General features: G+C 31.9%; 2 protein-coding genes across 2 annotated transcripts; one reads left to right on the top strand and one right to left on the bottom strand.

The window, feature by feature from the left end:
• Positions 1 to 3,008: 3,008 nt before the first annotated feature.
• On the bottom strand, positions 3,009 to 5,117 carry LOC132714045 (uncharacterized). Its single transcript, XM_060696777.1, has 3 exons — positions 4,552 to 5,117; positions 3,639 to 3,798; positions 3,009 to 3,177 (listed from the first exon to the last, which is right to left on the bottom strand). Exons 1-2 carry the CDS (start codon positions 4,780 to 4,782, stop codon positions 3,658 to 3,660), a joined length of 372 nt encoding a protein of 123 aa, XP_060552760.1. The 5' UTR covers positions 4,783 to 5,117; the 3' UTR covers positions 3,009 to 3,177; positions 3,639 to 3,657.
• Positions 5,118 to 9,632: 4,515 nt separating this feature from the next.
• Positions 9,633 to 19,371, top strand: LOC132714050 (guanylate-binding protein 2-like; the record flags this gene model as incomplete). The annotated part of the gene is made up of 3 exons (XM_060696781.1): positions 9,633 to 10,051; positions 10,581 to 10,913; positions 18,866 to 19,371. Coding segments are annotated over exons 1-3 (1,251 nt in total), but the record flags the coding sequence as incomplete, so codon positions are not given.
• Positions 19,372 to 20,274: the final 903 nt, after the last annotated feature.

Genomic DNA, 20,274 nt, shown 5'->3' with positions numbered 1-20,274 from the left:
TAAATAAACTTAGAAAAGTGTACAATATAAAAATCCGAGTAAACTGTACATATTTGTAAATCCACAGAATTTCATTTTGACTACATGTACATAGTTTTTAATTCGAAAATACAGAAATATTAATTATTATCAAAAAGTCCTATGTAGTAAATATTACTTTGGTACACTAAATAAGCAAAATGTAATGGAAAACTGTTTATAATGTGTGAACAAAATAATTAAACATGCAGTTTTATAACATTAGATACCTTACAGATCACTATAAGGAAAAATGAAACTTATGCTAGACACTGGTAAAACTTTACAGAAGGTCTTTGGAACTCCAAGAAATATATGTGTATAATGTTTAAATTTCAGTGAATCAACAGTATGACCCCAATATGTCTTTTTAAATTTCTACATAATTCATAGAAAAGTATTATACATTTATTGTAATTCATTACAAATTTCTATCTACCAATTACTTTCATTTTCAAATGAAATAGTATCTATGCTTTATATGATATTTAAATTTTCAGTTTTCTTTGTATTGGACAAATTAAATAGATCTACATGAATAAATATAAACAGTTGTTCATTACAACCATATATTACATTTTGGTATGGTAGTGCTGAAGAAAGAAATATTATGCAGCTCGTGAAATGTACAAATATAATAAAACAAAACATTGACACATAGAAATACTGTTTATAGACGTGTAAATAAAATATTCAGCTGATGAAAAGTAACAAAAATTATACACAAAACCTTGGCACATAGAAATACTGTTTATAGACGTGTAAACAAAATGTGCAGCTGATGAAAAGTAACAAATAGTTTGTACCAGTTTGTAAAAATAACCAGCTTCATTTCACATATCTTCATCAACAATAACAATTAAGGCAAGAAATAACAATAGTATTTACAATATAATGCATTTCAATTGTTAATATCAATAGTTATACTGTTATAGTAACCTTTTGTGAAACGTTACTGTTGGAATCAGTTTTCTGTGTGCTAATATCATTCTCAGTAAGAATTTCGTTAATCTTTTATCTAATTTTCAATGGTTTATCGAAGTACACGTTGAATTATATCCTGACTCACTAGCCAGTCTGTGAAAAAAATCATCGAATTTGATAACTGGATAAATATAAAAAAGTTGACGAAGTATACTGAAAGCCGGAAAGAAATATGACGACAAGTCATTAAAATGACTTCATCTTTGCGATGCTTCCTGATAAAAAGTTTCCTAAAAAAACAATTATCCTATATATCACAGAACAGTAATTAATTATGGATATATTCCTTTAAAAAATGTGAAATAATACTGATTTAACGAAATAATTTTCAAAGAACAAATTTGTTGTGAAGAAGTGCATTTAACAAATTGTCAGTAAAAATAGTTGTTTCAGTAATTTATCTGATATTATCAAAGTTTCAACAAAGATAAAGATTACAAGAAGCATCATTGTAAAGTATTTCAACTTGATTTTAAAGGTTAATACCATATCTATATATGTGTTCCCTGTTAGTGTTAAGTTTGGATAAGATGTTATAATTGTATTGATCAGTATCAAAAACAATCCCCAAGCATTTAATGTCTTGATTTAAATAGTAACAATGTTTAATGAAAAAAACAACAACAGCATATAGACAACAGAAAAACAGCATATAATGTCAACAACAAACATAACATAGCAGCAGAATAAACTGACTAGAAGGCAAACAATTGTGCATTTACAAGAAAGACATGCTATGCTGATGACCTCAAACATTAAAATTAGCAACAAAAAGTATAACAAGATATACAAATGAGCCGCTTACTGTAGTTCTGACCCTTATCACATTTAAAATACTTTGATATCTATTGACTTTCAATCATTGGAATAACTTATATGCCGATGAAGAAAAGGTTTGAAAATGTAAAATAGAAGTAATTCATTTTATGCTTTTGAGTGTATTACTGATGTATCCGTGAAAATTATATTTGATAAATTTCACAGTGAAAATGATCCAAATTTCAAATTTTCCAATGACGAGACTACTTTTTAAAGATTTTCCCCATGTGGTACCTTAATATCATTTTTCCTGACTATTCTCAGGACTGTTTCGAGACTAGGACGTATCCAAATAATATTCCTCTGAATAAAACAAAATTAATTTTCCTCCTGTGTAATACACAACTTTTAAAAATGGCCGCCGCTTACATTTCACAAAGCCAGGTCCTACATAAATTTGCCTGAGTAACAGAAATAAGGTGGGATGGTGTGACTTTTTCTTCTAGAATTGGTTGTTTTTATTATTAAAACAAGCGATCATTCATATTTTTTGAATAAAATTAATAAAATCATTGCAACGTTGATTGTCAAACTTTTTTTTCAGCCCAAGACTTCCTGTATTTCAGAGAAATTGGACTTAAATTCAACTAAAATTGATGTTAACAGTGGGGAAAACAGATTTAATATTAAAGGGACTCCACGGAGGTATAAAGCCTAAAAACATAGCATTAGAATTTTTTACATAAATGAACTGGGCGCTTTAAACAGAAATATATGCAAAGATAGTTAAGAACTATACTTTTAAAATAAATTGAAAATCGTAGTTTTATGCTTTTCTTAGCCTAATTTGAGTGAAAAGCGTTTAAACGCTTTTCATTTTGGGTCATTTTTTTACAATTTGAATAATTATTATGGAAAAACGAAGTGCGCGAATGATCTGAAAGTTTGCACAAAGATTCGTGGTCTACACCTGCATCAAATGATACATTTATCTGGAAAAAAATATTTTCAGTCCCATCATGTCAAAAAACCTCAGTGGAGTCCCTTTAAAGTTAATATTGAGGAAATTTCATTAGCATAAAATAAAAAGACACTTTATTGTTTGTTGTGTAAGATGTAATTTTATATCATTGAGGGACTTTTAAAAAACAGTATTCTCACAAGTGGCATAGCAAACAAACAAATGTCCTCTATAGATTTGCATTTTTTAAAATAAAAACATCATAATGTCTAGTAGTCACTTCCTTCATTTGCTTCAGGTAAGGTCCCGGACACTTTGTTTCTTGCTTTCCTTCCCCCATCGCGGTCCCGCACCCCAGCCAGCCACTTTGAAACCTTTATTTCTACATCCTTCCTCGTTGCAGTCTTTGTCGGCAAGTTCCTTTGAACACATTCCACAAAACAAGCATCCTTATCCTTAAAGAATGAAATGAAATGCAGTGAAATGTAGGTATTGAAACCATTCAAAGGTCATAAGTCACCTTGTAGCATTTTGAGCAGTATAAATTGGAATATAAACTTTTAACAAATATAGATGTTTGTGTCCCGATTTTAAATAGCTTTTAACAATATTTCTGTGATATCTCTGCAGTCAGTTGTAAGCTGAGATCATCTTATCGGTGTATCAGTAAAGAATGCTAAGGTAAGCAAATACTTTGCTTTACAGGAAGGTGATTTCTGCTTATATTATGCATCACAACACATTGCATGGGATCAAAACCACACAGCATGTAAAATATTCTCTCTTATTAATTTCCATAAAAGCTAGTCAAGCATTTTCCTTCATTAAAGCAATACCCGAAGACACAATAACAAGATCTTGGATAATATATCTATTTTGAAGACACCACTTTGCAAATTCGTAAAATATCACTTACTATACAATACATTCAGTATCTAGAGGCCCCGACATTTTTTCTTCCCCTTCAGCCACTTCATATTGTACATTTTTGCCAGTTCATTTGACATGGTTTCTTTCATCAAGCGGTCAACAGTTTCCCGCACATCTGCCCCACCAAACATTGAGAGGAACCGCACCTTAAATAAAGTAGAACATAAACTTTTTTAATGTTAATTTTAACACTACTAAGTGATGGGCTGCAAGTCACCAAATGACAAATAATTTTCAACTGGACCTCAAAAACATGATCTGCCAAGAAAACTGTTTGGATTGACAAGTTAAAAGATCTTTCCTCATATATTTACAGCCTAGGACAACACCTTAGTGACTTGTACCTTTATGTTTGTCCCCTCCACCGAGTGTTATGGGGCACATTATCATTGTTTTTTTTAACACATTGTTTTTTTTAACACATTGTTTTTTTTAACACAAGAGTTTATACAAAATCAACAGAATAATTTTTGATATTATAATAACAGTTCAATTCCTGGATTTTGTGGGTACTAGTCACTTTCCTGGTATTTTGAAAGCTGCCAGCATTTTGATTAATGAATTGACTGTCTTGTCCTAATAAATAATCAATGTTGAAAACGAGGCCAACTGCCCATGTCTTGTGCTCATAGCTATTATAGCATATCTAAATAATAAGATAACTGTGTCAATATAAATCAAAAAATTGAAACATGCCAGTTTTTAATTCCGAAATTAATGCAGCAAAGTGTTTGTCCACTGTGCAATATTTTCCAACATAAATATAGCAGAATGATAATACATTATCATCAAGTGCTCACCACAGACCATTATGTTATTTCGCTTTTAAGCCAGTGGATATGGGGTATACTTTTTTCAGTTACTAATGGAGCAACATACATGACTAACACTATGCTTACCACAGATGACAGCATTGTTTGATCTCCCAGAAGCTCATCGAATGCTTCCATCTGCTCAGGAGAACGAATAGGGAATGAGATATCTTTCGGAAGCTGCAGCGGTTGGTCATCTGCTGCTGACCTTGACAACAATCGCTGCATCATCCTCTTAATTTCACGATTCTTCTCTCCTCGCATTGTCTCCAAGACTCGGAGAATCTGTGTAACAGCAGCTGAATAAAAAGGATTCATAATTGTAGGCCATATACTTTTAGAGCTATGTGAATTACAAATGAAAAAAATCCAGTATTTTAAATTTTTCCTTGGCTTTAACAGTAATTAACGCTAAAATCTCAAAAGGATTGTTGAGTGTGCAAGGTCACAAAATGTGAAAATGATAAGAAATCATGAATTAAACTTAACATATTTTTGAGCTAGGCATGTCATTTGGTGAAAATAAACATTCTTGACTCTTCCAGGGACCGTAACTTTAAATAACAGTAGTGGGGTCAGGCAAGAATAGGCGCACAAATTCACATCATGATAAAGACTAACACAAGTAATCATCAATTTCTTTTGATTATTTTTTAAACTAGGGGCGTCACAAGGTAAAACTTTTCATTTTTGGCTGTGTTACTCAAACCAGCTTGTTAACTTATAACATTTATTGACTTGTTTTGAGGATAGAACATTTAACAAGTATGTACTGTAATTATGTATATATTTACAGCTCTGAAGTTTATACTTACTGGGCCCAATAATTTGCACACGGGAGCGCGTATCAGAAGCACCTTGTATTGGAGAAGCACTTTGCACATCACTGCTGACCTCTCGCAATGCCTGTGCAGATAAGCAAGGCGGAGGTGAAAGTAGGCTTCGTGCCTGTTTGGGCGTTGTTGATTGGTTAATATAAACTTGTGGTGGCCTCTCTGTGTCTGTCTCATTTTCATCAGTGCCACTATCCGATTCAAACAGCCTTTTTGATGGCCTATTTACAATAAAATGAAAATACATTAATAAGTTATTATAAAGTGGGCGTAAATTCAAGAAAATGTCGCAAATTAAACTGACAAACGACTATGTCACTATCGCGAAATTACATGACAAAGGCAAAAACAAAAAATAAATGAGGTTTACAGCTTACCTACACACACAATATATGTGTAAGGATAATAATATGAAAGGTCGTTATACGAAATCGTGGTTAAATGTTCCGAATTGAAATATTGTTTTGGTGTACAATTTTACAATTTAACGTAACAATACACAATTTGATTTTAAGCGGCAGCGGAAATCACGGTTGCGCATGCTCGAAATAAATTTTTCATCAAATGCTGATTTTTATAAATTATTTCTGAATTTATAGTCTAAAAACACTTTTTTTATAATTAGATTATAAAAATTAAAACCAATATAAAAACTAAACAAATTAATTTCTCGCACCTGCTCAGGCATGCTAATATTTATCGGGTTGCCCAAATGGGACCCATATGGGTCCCTCATGGCTTGTATATATGTTAATGCTACGATTTTTATATAAGATAATAGCAATTTATGCCAAGGTGGTCACACTATAACTCAAAGTAAACGAATTCTAAAGAAATAAATAAATGAAAAATCGTTTTTCCCTAAAGTGCTGTAATATATGGGACCCATATGGGTCCAATATGGGCGTACCCAAATGGACTTGCCCATATTGGTCCCATATAGGTCCATTGGGCTTGCCTAGATATAGCCCATATGGGACGCATATATGCATGTTTGCTGGGGACTTAGTATAAATTATAGGCTTGTTCATGCATAGCTCAAAAAGTATTTGACCTGTAGTCCTAAAAGTATACAAGAATGTTGGTAAGCATGTGTAGTTATGCACTTTAGGGTTTGCAAGTAGATGTATAATCTTTTTATAGAGTTTTTGTCATTGACTTAGTAAAAGTTTTTCAGTCTTCAACTTGTGTCACATGTAGCCCCAAAAACATTTGACCCAGAGCCAGTATATTGACAAAACAGTGGAATGTGGGGGCACATGTATCATAAGGACATATTTCAAGTTTACAGAAAATCAGCGTCGTTTCAATATTTGCGGTGCTATATTAGTTTAACAGAAGAATGTATTGTTGTGAATACATGCATTATTCGGAAAACAAAATACGAATAGCAGGTACATGTGTGTGACTGTTGTGTTTGATACACTGTTTACACCACAAAACAAACCCAAAATTATAAAACTAACTCCACAAGATATAGAAGATGCCTTAGAATTTGAAAATCAACAAAGCCACAGGTCTCGATTAAATTAGTAACCGTATTTTCTGAAAACAGCATCGGAACTAAAAACTTCTCTTTTCAATTTTTCACTTCAATGTAGCACGGTTCTCTTGTCTTGGAAGGAAGCCCATGTTTATGCTATATACAATAAAGGCGACCCTTCTATGCCAAATAACTATCGTCCCATATCCCACCTATTAAAAGGCTTTTGAGCGTGTTGTATCTGAACATAATTTGGTCATTTCTCGAAAGTCTCGCAAACCGTTACATCCACAACTATTTATGAATGACACTCCGATATCGTCAGTAGCCTATCATAAACACCTTGGTGTTACTTTTTCAAACGACGGATCGTGGCATATACATATAAATCCTTACTGAAACTACACATCATTTCTTTTTCATTTGCCCACTTAATAATGGAATAAGAGAAAGTTTCATGAACATCTTATCAAACTATTGTAGTATAACGCTGCAAACACTACTATATGGCGACTTTAACATGAATGATAATACTAACTGTAATAGTGTTCTTGCTGTTCAAGATTATATCAGCAAAAGCAAGAGATTTTGGTAAGAACGATATTCTTCTTATATGAATCCATACTGTTAGTGACATCTGGAAATATTTTCTTTTCTCTGTTATCTTTTTTCTTTTTTTTCTCTTTTTCTGATTTTTTACATAATTATGTTTTCTATCGGTACTTTCCTAATATATATCCTTTTATTACATGATTTTCGGTGGTTTATAGAAATATATCAGTGAAATAAAACTGGTAATTTCACTGTTTGAAACAGTGAAATTACCACTTTGATAATTTCAAAATTTTTTAAATTTTAAAGCCCCTTCGTTGTTTCATAAAATACCGCGTGCAAAGTTTGGATCCCCTTAAAATGAGTGACGGGTAAAATGACGTCACATTGTTTATCATTTGGGGCGCTTTTCATTCAGTATTAGGTTTAATGTCTTTTTAAAACGTTACTTTGCATATAATAAAAAGAAAATTTATTTAGTTCAGTGTAAGATCAGAATATATTTCACCTTGTGAACACCAAAAGTTCATATTTCACTCGTGGCCGCGCCACTCGTGAAATATACCTTTTGGTGCTCACTCGGTGAAATATATTCCAATCTTACACTGAACTAAACAAATATCCTCTATATATTATAATTAACATTTGTAAAAAATATAATTTAATGAGCCCTTGATTCATATATAGTACTTTATTTGCTATTTCTGTTATGATTAATCGAACTGAAATACTTCCAGATGTATTTCTTTGTCTTATAGTTTATTCGTGTATGTTTTCCTTTTTAAATTTTCTTTTTTCAAATTTATATAGTTACATCTTATTACAAACGCATCAATATCTTTTTCATGTACATATCGGCATTTAGGGGCTTTTCTATATTTTACTCATTCATTATTTCTAGAAAAGTTTATTAATTTATTTTAATTGATACACACACATTGTTTATGTCACTGATATAATTATTCTATTACCTCACTTTATTCGCGCCTGTTTTATGATGGTTACATTTATACACTACACTCATATAATCTAACATTAGTAAATTTGAACATCATATCTTAACTTGAATAGATAATACGTATAAAATTTTCATTCAATTACATAAGCTTTATCAGATATATTACATGATAGCGATGTTTTCTACTATATTATCCCTTCTTTTACAATTTCAAATCGGATGAAAGCAAGTATTTTTCAAAATCTAAACCTTCACGTAAGAAACTGATATTTTAACACATATTGAATTTATAAACAAATCTGAGCAAACTTTCATCCAAATTTATTCTTTTATTAGACCTAGAATTATAACTCTTATTTTTCACTCAAATTTGACACCATTATTACACATTTATATATAAATTTCCAGTACAACAATTCTTTTTTATTTTCTCCAAGGGCAATGATTATCTTTATTTTTAATAATCTCCTTTTCATTATTATTATTATACACGTTTAATATAAATAATCTGACAAACAATACATCTTTGTCGTATTCATATTATCTTTGTTATAAAACGCGTCTGATAAGATTAGTTATAGAATACACACTACTTGATTACGTATCCACGTAAATTATATGAAACCAAACCAATTGACATTCAAATTATAATCCAAAATGGCCGACGTGCATGCCAAGTAAATGTAGCCAAAGTGACCCCTATCCCCTATTCTTCTTTTATAGGTGGGCATTCCAAATATTCTAATAGTACCTTTTCAAGTTTAAAGTGACAAGTAGCTGCATTGATAGCCCTAATTTTGAGAAGTTTAGTTAATTTTGGGATATAACTTTTAAACCTATATTTGCTGAACATTCTTATTTAATTACTTAAATTCTATACGGTTATTTTCTCGATCAGCCATCGCCAAAGGTGCCTCAAGCGATATAGATAACTTGCATTCATGTATAATAAATGACACGGCAATCGACCACTATCGGAATATGTCTAAGCTACAAATCTAAACTTGTCCGGTTTATATCTGCAATAATTTTGTCAAATCGATAAATATGAATTTGAAACTTAAGCTTTACTACTCTTTGTTCGTTCGTTTTCCTTCTGGGCCTATTTACGATTGTCCCGTTGACATACTTCTATCGGGACTTGAATGTCGCTCATCTTGGTAGATCCCTGATCTGATGACTTAACCAAGTGCTCTACAGCTGCATTTTTGTTACATTTACATAAAAATGTTAATTTAAAATGAATTTATAAAAGTCTATATGAAAAGTAATTATAAATCATGCTTTTGTGTGTGCGTGAAATGAAATGTTACACGTACTTCCTTAGCTTGTGTAGTTTTATCACAAAAATGTCAGAAAACTTGAAAGTTTCAGCCACCGACACAACGGACAATAACTTTGATTTACTAATGCCTGATTTCGTCTTGTGTATCCGTGATTTTACTCTTGACCTTGAAATAGACGGAAAAGAGTGTAGTGAAGACGATTATTTTGAACACTGCCTGAAAGGAAAGAAAACAGAAAATAGCAAATTAGACGAAGCATACAACAGACCAAGGCTGTGCATTAAAAAATATTTTACAAAAAGGAAAGCGTTCACATTTGATAGACCAGCCTCAAGAAAGGCAATGAAGAACCTCGAACAAGCTAAAGAAGAAAACCTTTCCGACGACTTTGTTAATGAGACGAAAAAGTTTATAGCATATGTCTATGAACGTCCGGCAAAAATGCTGCAAAATAAAAAACTTGTAACTGGCCGCAGTAAGTAATGAAAAATTTATTATGATACGGCATCATTATTTGAAATGTTTATTGTAAAATGTGTTATTGCAGATTATCAATAAATGACGATGATGACTATGATGTTCCTGTATTTTATGGTAACACGAAAAGAAAGTAAACAGCAAAAAGAGAATCAATTTCAGCAAATTTATTCTGAAATACATGTGCAAGGACCTCATGGTTTTTTTTATAACAGTAGAAAAAAATAAAATATAGAATCAGTTTTATTTGCCTTAACGCTAAATCGTTCTTAAATATAAGTACGTTTGTGCACGACATATCAGCTTTATTTTAGACAAGATAAACAAATTTATTTCGTGTAAGACTTGTACTTGTTTCATATTATAACAACGGTACATTCATTGTCATTTATTTAAAACGTGTGATGATACAAGCTTTGAATAACATTGAAATTTAAAGTAGTCTTACACGTTTTAACATGAAAATAAATGATATAATGTTTTATTATTGTAATAAATGCTTGAATGTAATTGTCTCATTCTTGCAGTGTTACTAGAATTATTGAACGCCTTTGTGAAAGCGATAAAAAATGGTACAGTTCCATGTATAGACGATGCTCTCACCGTTATGTCAAAACAAGAAAATGAGAGACATGCAAAAGATGCCATTGCCAGTTTCCGTGGTGAGATAGGAAAACTAAGTATGCCTTTTGGGAATAAAACTCAACTTCTAGAAAAGAAATTTTCTACTCAATCACTCATTCTCACTGGTTTGAATTCGAAACTTTTGTTAGATGACAATCATGCTAAAGAAATGGAAGTAAAGGTAAAATATTTGTTAATTTTTGAGGATGATGTTATTAACTCAAATAATATTAAAGGTATTACCACCCTGACGGGCACTATAAGGAACTGAAGAATTTATATCATAGGTCAGATATATACCTTAAAGTACACCTGTATGCAACATTTAAACAAACTTTACCGTACGGAAATCGAATTATGGCCACTTTTATGAACTGAAGCTAGGGTTTATGAGGACCCTTTTTCAGAAATTAATAACCTTTAAATAATCTGCAATAACATTCTAATGAAAAACGTTTTCCCATTATTTTTTGGTTAGAAACAAAAAGTATTATTCAGCTAACAATCAACATAAACAAAATTATGGTTTCTACTCAAAATTTAAAAATATGTATAAAAATGTTAGCCTACCCCACCCATTTTTAACACGTGTTTGACCATTTTCCTACTTAGGGAGCCTAATTTAAAAGATCCTTAAAATTTACCCAAATAAGTGCCTGTTTTCAAAGTTTCCCTACATTTTTAAAGAAGTATATTGGTTGATCGTGTAAAATATTAAATACTTTTACCGTCTAGTTTTGATTTTATTACACTTTGAAAATATCAGGTACCATATTTATTACTAGATTTAGCAATATTTTGCCAATAAATACTCATATAAATTAAATAATATAAAAATAAACACTTTTTACTACCCAAAATGGATGGAGAGATACATAAATAATGTTAAATGAAAAAAGAGAAAGAAAACAAAAAGTTGACCCATCTGAGGTTTGAACCCATGGCCCTCAGTTTCAATGTAGTTAACTGTAGTTCTAGCCTATTTGAATACTCTTCAAAGCGGAGGTATGACATAAGGATGGCAATACCTTAACGATATTTGTTTTACTTGTGTTGGTATAGTGTTATTTTACTTAAGTTTCGGGAAACTTTAATCAGATTTAAGCTTAATGAAACAGGAATATTGGGCAACAAGAAATATGTTTTAAAAAATATAAACGGTGTTGGTTAAGTATATGTGGAATACATAATTGATTTAAAATAATATTAAATTATGTAAGTACTAATTTATATGTAGAAATCTTGATGTTTTATATTAAATATATGTTAAGCTTACTTAAATGTATAACAATATATTTGCATATCTGTGTTACAGTCAATATATCTCTGATAAAATTCAATGCAGATTTAAATTGTGTAAAATGCATAATTCTGATCTGATTGTTGATCACATGCTGGGATTTATTTCCTGACATAAAGGATGCACATGGACAGTGATCTTAATATTCGCTCTCAACATATATTTGCACTTATATTAAACCATTTTTTTTTCAAATATCAGAATTATTAGAATCAATGATATCCTTATTGACAAAATAATCAAAACGAATCATATGGTAATAAAATATCGAGATCCTTGTACTTCTTTGATTTGGAATAGTTATGGTACGAGGAGTAGGTATGCATGATATTTACAGACCAACATGGTGACAGAAAACAAATATAGTTTTAATGATACATGTTGTGTATCTTTGCATTTCAAATTATTAACTTGAATCTTTCAGACTTTTAAACCAAATTCTTGTTCAAAAATTCTAAACCTGCTACTCTTTCATCAAAAGTTAATATTCTTATTCAGTTGGAGTTAATTACAATCAAATATGTATAAAATGTATCTTTTATAGTTGTTAATGAAACACTTATTTAAATGTATTCAATTCGAACATACGTGAAAAGTATCAGATCTTATCCTTGACATAATATTGCATAAACGAGGTTTTCAGTGGTAGAAAACCTTTCAACCTGAAAGTAATTTCCTAATTGTCTAGTTTGCCAAACCAGACTTTTGTCTTTCTGAAATATTTATTTTTAAAAGAACATTTGTATTGTGTAATAAATATTCATTAAGCAGACTGTGTGGTCATCATTTTGTTTTGAATGTTTCGTTCGGGCCAAAACAGTAAACATATGCATCGTCACAAGCGCCAAAGTCACTGCTACAAGTACCTGAAGCACCTGTTTAGTTGTCCCTCTCCTATTCACACTCAATTCGATTTTCAATTTGCTTCTTCTAACAATTGTATAAAATTTCTTAAAATATTGAAATTATCTTGCTATCGCTTGTCCGAAAGCCAGCACCAAGACTGGACTAGCACCTGTGTGATAAACAAGGCAGCGTTCAATGAACGCAACCCCCAAACGTAGCCTCAAAAAGCTAACACATTATAGGACATCAACCAGAACAGCAGCCCATTATTTGTTTAATGACTGAACGTTTTACACTATCTTTAAATCACATTTTAAACATTACATGTTTATTCAAATATATGCCTATTAACATATCTTTTTTATTATTTGCAAAATAAAAAGATGCATAAATTTAATAACACAGACTTTTCGCATGACTTAAGTAATTCTATCAATTCATGTATACTTGTACTAGATCTTATATAATACTATTCTTTCATGAATTTTGTACGAATTTCGATCAGACAAAAATAATATATAAAATGAAGTTCGTCTTCAAAATCTTGCATATTACAAAGCTGACATGTGCATGCACTCATGTCGTTTAAATCTGTTTCTACACCATATCTACCAGATTATATTCTAGAGTTATGCTCAGATATTTTTAGACGGGTTATTTTTTTCTTGATTTCCTACACTACATTTTATCCAAATAACATTCAAAAGACAATTTTGCTTGTTATTTCTATACAGAGTGTTCAAAACGTTATTATTAATCATATCTGAAATTTTTGTTTTAAAACACCAATGGCTCTTTGTTGTTTAAATAGAAACAAATTTAATCTAGATGGGTTTTTGTCACAATAACATATGTCTCCCAAAACTGTGTATGGTCACTCATGAGAAGTTTCATTGAAATCCCAACAGTAGCTTGACATGTGAAGGCCGGACAAGATATTTCTATCTTTAACTCTGGGGCCATTTTGTGCAGCGAAGCGGAATGTGCCGGTAATGTGCACAACTAGGGTTGGTACTAATCATTCCTGTTAAGTTTGGTTTAAATTCTACCAGTAGTTTGACATGTGAAGACCGGACAAGATTTTTCTATTTTAGCTTTGGCGGCCATTTTGTGCAGCGAAACGGACGTGCCGTGCCGGTGATGTGCACAACTAAGGATGGTACTGATCAATCATGTAAAGTTTTGTTGAAATCCCATCAGTAGTTTGACTTGTGAAGGCCGGACAAGATATTTCTATTTTTAGCTCTGGTGGCCATTTTGTGCAGCGAAGTGGAACGTACAACTAGAGATAGTACTGATCAATCCTGTAAAGTTTGGTTGAAATCCCACCAGTAGTTTGATCTGTGAAGAGCGGACAAGCTTAATGCGGACGGACGACCGGACGGACAGACAGACGGGTAGCAGACGGCAAAGGCAAAAACAATATGTCTTCCAAAAATTTTGGGAAACATAATTATGAAGTTCAGGATAATTCAAAACTTCATCTATTATTCCTTTAACTGGAAACGCTCCGTTTTTACACCTCTTTTACAATGATTTATACTATCTACTCGTATATACACACATACATTACGGTGATGTTATTGGACATTCACACATTAAACCAATATACATTATTGATTATTATATATTATTGACCTTTTACGACGCTTTCTTTTGCTATGAGAAATCGACCGGATGTAGAATTCTTTCGCGCACGCGCGATCTGTGTAGAGCAAAAGGGCATCACATTACATAGAAAAGAAGTAGAAATTTATAAAAATGTAGTTTTAAAAAGTAGAAAAAATTTATTAAGAAAAGAGGTTTAAATTTATTGTTTGAAATGTTCTTTTTAAAAAAGTAAGAGATTTTATATATTTAACATTATTGTTTTGGTAGTGAAAAAACACACATTTTGGTTTTGTTTTGTTTTTCTTTTCGGATTAAAATTGCATTTATTAACGTCCAAGTTGAAGGGTATGAAAAATATTAGCTGAAAAAACACCGTCACGCATATCCTTTTCCCAAAATAACCATTTTCCCATTTAACAGGGTTTTTTAAAATTTTATCCCTTTTTTTCCTTGCAAGGAAAAAAAAAATTTAATTATTAATTTTTCTATTTAAACATTATTGCCCTTTAAAGTTATCCCATTTGATTGTTTCCATTGGCTGTTCAATCAAAATATTAAGTTTTTTATTTTAAAAATTTTCTCAACCCAAATTACCAAAACCCTTTATTATAATTAACAAGGGCCCCAACTCTATTTTTAAAAAAAAATATTTATTTTTTTTGTACACTTTTAAAACCCCTTAGTGTTTGAATTTTTGTCAGTAAATTCGTTTAAATGAAACAAAAACATTCATCTAATTTTATCTGCTTAATTAAATTACGCGGATGAATGGCTTTTTAATCAATGAAAATTGCTCGGCTATTTCCGCAAGGCTTCGGATTATTGTGATCGGAATTAAACGCCCCCTAACTGAACAGTTGTTATTCATTGACTCTAGGACAGGGACGAATTTAGGGCAGTCGACGATCGATAATCGAGAAGATTTTCACTAAATTATTTACATCAATGTTAAACAATAAGTTTACTGTGAACAACATACCTCGAAATTAATAAGGATTACCAACCTAAATGAAAATTCTAAATTTAAAATAATTTGGTTTAATTCAGGCCTTTATGTATAATTTCACCATTGTCCAGGGGTAACAGGCTCGTTTAGGGTGTGAGAGGTCAGGGGTTCAAATCCCAGTCTAGGCAACTTTTTTAGCGATTTTAACATTCTTTCTTAAGGTAGACCATGGGTTATGCATTACCTCCTCTTTGAAGAGTTTAGTTTTCACATTGAAATTGAGGGGCGTGGGTTCAAGGCGCAGAAGGGTCACTTTTTTCTTTCCTTTGCTCTCTTTAACATTATTCGGGTATCTCTCAGATCCCTTATGGAAGAAAAAGGTATTTGATTTTAATAATATAATTATTGTAGGTAATTATTTGCTAAATAATGCCAAATTTAATAGCAAATATGCTACCAGATATTTTCAAAGTTTAATAAGATAAAAATTATACGGTAAAAGTATTTTATATTTCGCATTTTCAACCAATATACTGTTAAGAAAATTTAGGCAAACTTTGAAAACAGCCCTCATTTGCTCGTGTAATTTGTAACCTGAATGTTATTATTGTTTCTAAACAATGGGCAATAGGAAAACATTTTTCATAATAATGATATTATAGATTATTTGGAGATTCCTTATTTCTGAAATAAAAAGCCTTCTAACAGCAAAGTTTTAGTTCAGAAATATAACTCATAAACCACATGGTAGATTTTATTTAAATTTTGTATACAGATCACCTTTAAGACACATAACTGTCATAAAATGTCACATTTACAGTTCCTTATGGTGCAAATTACCCATGGTCTACCTTAATTAAGAAGAAGGCACGATATGCAAGGATAAAGTGTGGCTGTCATAAAAAATGGACATAAATGTTTTCATGATGCAAGTAGAAACTCAACTTATCAAAGTTTCCGATTATCAAACTAAAAACTTTTATAGAAAAAATTTCTTCACGAAAAGGTCGTTTGGTACCATGAAAGAGAATTATAGTACATTTTTAAAAAAAACCCAGGCTTCCCCTTTTTGAAATTTGTAAGCTTTTATTTACGTTAAATTGGTCAACACAAAACAATCAAGAAACCCAACCCATGTCCACTTTTCGTTTAAAAAAGGGGTTCGGGCTACACCCTTAAAAAAATGTTTAAAAAACCTTTAAAAAAAATTTTAAAAATGCCTCAAAAAGAAAAATTTTAAAAAAATATCTTTTAAATTAGTCCTTTCCTTCCAAAAAGAACTGCTTCCAAAATTTTTATTCTTTATAAAACATGACACCATTTAAAATTTTGAAACACCCAATTTTTAAATGTTTTTGTTTTAAAAGGGTTGTTCCCATAAATTGATTGATTTCAAAAGCACATATATTCTCAAAATCACATTTTTTCATTTATAGATAATCAATTGAACTGCTTGACTGGCGGCTTTATTAAACAGGCCCGGATCCACTGGGAGGGGCTTAAGGGGCTGACCCCCCTCCCGAAAAACCCGGGCCTAAAAAAATTTAAAAAAAAGGAAAAAAAAAAACAATGAGGGGTTTCCTTCAAAAACATTCTTCCCAGTTCAAAAACGCATCCCTTGGGCAATTGTCAACCTAATTTCAAAAGACTAATATTTCCGGGTCAACAAAACTTTTTTTTGTAGTTTTCTTTTTGGTCAGTGTAAAAAGGGCCACTTTAACTTAACATTTTAGTTAAATTTAACCTAAGAAAATTTCTTAGTAGAACAAAAATTGTTACTTTTTAAGTGGTCAATTAGAAAAAAGCCCCCTTAAAATTGGATGATGATATTTTTATATTTTTTCAATTTAGTTTTAATTTTTTAATTTTATTTTTAAAAAATAATGGTTTAAAGGTGATTTTTTTAAAAATTTTAAATGCCCAAAATTTAAGGGGATTTCTAAAGGGAAAGCTTTTTTGGGATTTATTTTAAAAATTATCTTTTTTTCCTTTTAAATAAAAAAGGGACCTTTTAAAAAGGCATCCTCCCCTCAAAAAATTTTTTTAAAAAAGGGGATTTTTTTTCCCTCCCAAATCATTTTAACATTAATTTCTATTTTCTCCCACTTTTGAAAAAAAAAAAACCTTTTAAAATGTCAACCCAAATTCATAATTCTGCAATTTTTTTAAAAAAAATATTTTAGACCCCTTCCCCAATTTAAAAAATGGCAAAAAAAGGCATCAAAAAGCCACTTTTTAACATATAGTTTTCATTTTCCTGACCCATTTTAAAAAAAGTATTTTGGGTCTTTCAAAATAACCCAAACAAGCCAATTTTTTTCGGGTCGGGCCTGTGAAGTAAAAAACACCAAGTTAAAATCTTTACCTAAACAATCATCAGCTAATCTCATGCAAGTATATTTAATTAAAATCAAAAGAATCGTTCCACCTTTTGTTTTGACAATTGGATCTGAAAAAGGTTCTTCATAGTGGTGCATCCGGAAAATAAAAGTTACTACATTTTTAATATTATTATGAAAATGGGCAATATTTATTATGTCATGAAAAACGGGTATCCCCATATCTGGACATTCGCCAATAAATAACTTCACACTGCCATCTCGGTTTCTTTAAAGGTCTGTGGCCAGAAATAGGCATGTTTTTCCTGTTTTGAATATATTTCCATATGTAGATTATAAAAATACAATAAAAAGGTGTTTTAAGATGTCCTTTGTTAAAAAACCAACATGATTTAAAAAGTTGATTTTTTCCGTAAGGTATTTGGTAATTCCCGCCGCCATTTTAACTGATGTCGTAGGAATATCCCTACCTAATTTTGTTAACCTTCATGTCAGTTACACTGATGTGTAAATATTTCTCGGTAAAACATCAAAATATCTATTGTTTTATGTCAATTAGCGTGTAGCCCGTTACAATATTTTTGATTCAAAAACAAAAAGATTATAAAAAAAAAGAGATTTTTCCTTTTGATATTTATAAGTGCTTCTATTTTAACGCGGACGCAAATCTAAATCACCCGCCCGATTCTTATCATTAACATAAATAGCCATTCAATTATTCAACTGGAATGTAAACAAGAAACAAAGAAAGAGAGAAAAAACTTCCTAAAGGCTCTAATTTCTGTTACAAACTATGCCAATTTACGGCGTATATATAATTTGTTTAATTATATACAACTCAAAATTTGCTAAGGATCACCTTTTTGACATTGCATATTTCAGTCTTGTTATCATCATATTATAATCATATTTCCGCTAACGATACACCTGTACGGGGACCTTATAATCGTGTACTTAAGTTACCGAATTGTCATGTACACCTTGCATGAATAAGCACGTGGAAAAGCATACCAATGGACATTTAGTAATTTATGACCATGTGGCTTTCACTTAAACCCCTTGTGACAAGCTGCAAGACTTCTCTCGTTTTATTGTAAAAAACTGTGTTCGAAATTAAACTAACTAATTAAATTAACAAATCGACAGGTTTAAAACGTCGTCTTCGTGAAGATGAGATGGACAGGGGTATTGGAATGTTGGAGGCTGGCCCGTTCCAAAGGCCCGTTGCCCATGTCCTTGGGGTATCCAAAAGCGTAGATATCCCAGGATGTGGAACGGATTCCAAAAGGACTGAAAATGTCTTGCAGGGCCTTGCTGAAGTCGGGAAACGTTCAACGACTCAAAGCCCAGGACCGATTTATTGTCCTTCAGACCAGGCGCCAAACCGTTCTCTGAACGCTACGACCCTACGTAACGACTTCCAGAATGTAACTGGTGTCGTGATAAGCACACAAACTGTTAGAAACAGGTTGAATGATGCTGGGTTGAGGTCACGGAGGCCAGCAATTTGCATTCCTTTGAATCAACGCCATATTCAAGAGCGTTTGCAATGGGCGCAGAGTCATGTCACATGGACAGTTAATGATTGGACCCCGGTCCTCTTCACTGATGAGTCAATGTTTTGTTTGGACTTCATGGACAGACGGGTTAGGGTTTGAAGAAGTGAAAATGAACGCTTAGCTCCAGCATGCGTTGCAGAACACGACCGTTTTGGTAGGGGTTCAGTCATGGTGTGGGCGGGAATAAGCGATCAGGGGAAAACGGACCTACACATCATTGAAAACGGTACACTGACGACAGTAAGGTACGTCTTAGACGTCCATGTTCGCACGTACGCTGGCGTAGTCGGCCCTGATTTCATTTTTATTGATGACAACGCCCGTATATACACAAAGCCCACATCACAAACCGATATCTTGAGGAGGTAACTTTAGTCCGAAAGGATTGGCCAGCGAGGTCGCCGGATTTAAATCCAATTGAGCATGCATGGGATATGCTGCAGAAAGCCAATTCTTGCATCTCAGACAGGGTTATCTACCGTTTACACCGGTGCTAGAAAACTCTGTCTTACACCCCCATGTAAGACAAGTAGCATGCATTAAATGACGTCATTGACGCGCGCCTTTTATGAATGAATCGCGTACTTAGGATGACGTCATTTTTCCGTTATGAATGAAGTTGTTTGTTCATACGCTACTATAAGAAAAAAGTGCGTAATGAGAATATCAGTTTGCATAATATCTGTTCCAAAAATAATTGACACGTAATATACAAGAAAAAGAATCAAACACCGGCTATTGGTACAGACGGGAATATGTAGCTCTCGGGTAACTGTTAAGCGGAAACTCGGCAGAGCCTCGTTACCGCTTGTTACGAGCCAGGCGTAACGAGAAAGAAAAGCCAGCAACAAACTTGTAACAATAACAAATTTATTACAGAAAAATTATTAAAGAAAAATAAAATAACAAATTATGTTAACAAATACCTGAAGTCCAAATGAAAATGAAAAATTACAAATGTCTAGTCTGATCCTGAAATGATCCTTTTAATAGCAA

Source organism: Ruditapes philippinarum, unplaced genomic scaffold, assembly GCF_026571515.1.
Source record: "Ruditapes philippinarum isolate M1 unplaced genomic scaffold, ASM2657151v2 ctg710_1_1_1_1, whole genome shotgun sequence".
Lineage (NCBI taxonomy): Eukaryota > Metazoa > Mollusca > Bivalvia > Venerida > Veneridae > Ruditapes > Ruditapes philippinarum.
This window is presented reverse-complemented; position numbering and strand designations above follow the sequence as displayed.

Bases quoted from the DNA above. Each gene is read 5' to 3' on its own strand.
- LOC132714045 (XM_060696777.1), bottom strand. From the start codon at position 4,782: ATGAATCCTTTTTATTCAGCTGCTGTTACACAGATTCTCCGAGTCTTG. The intron at 3,799-4,551 runs GTAAGCATAGTG...ACTTTATTTAAG, and splicing joins AAACAATGCTGTCATCTGTG to GTGCGGTTCCTCTCAATGTT.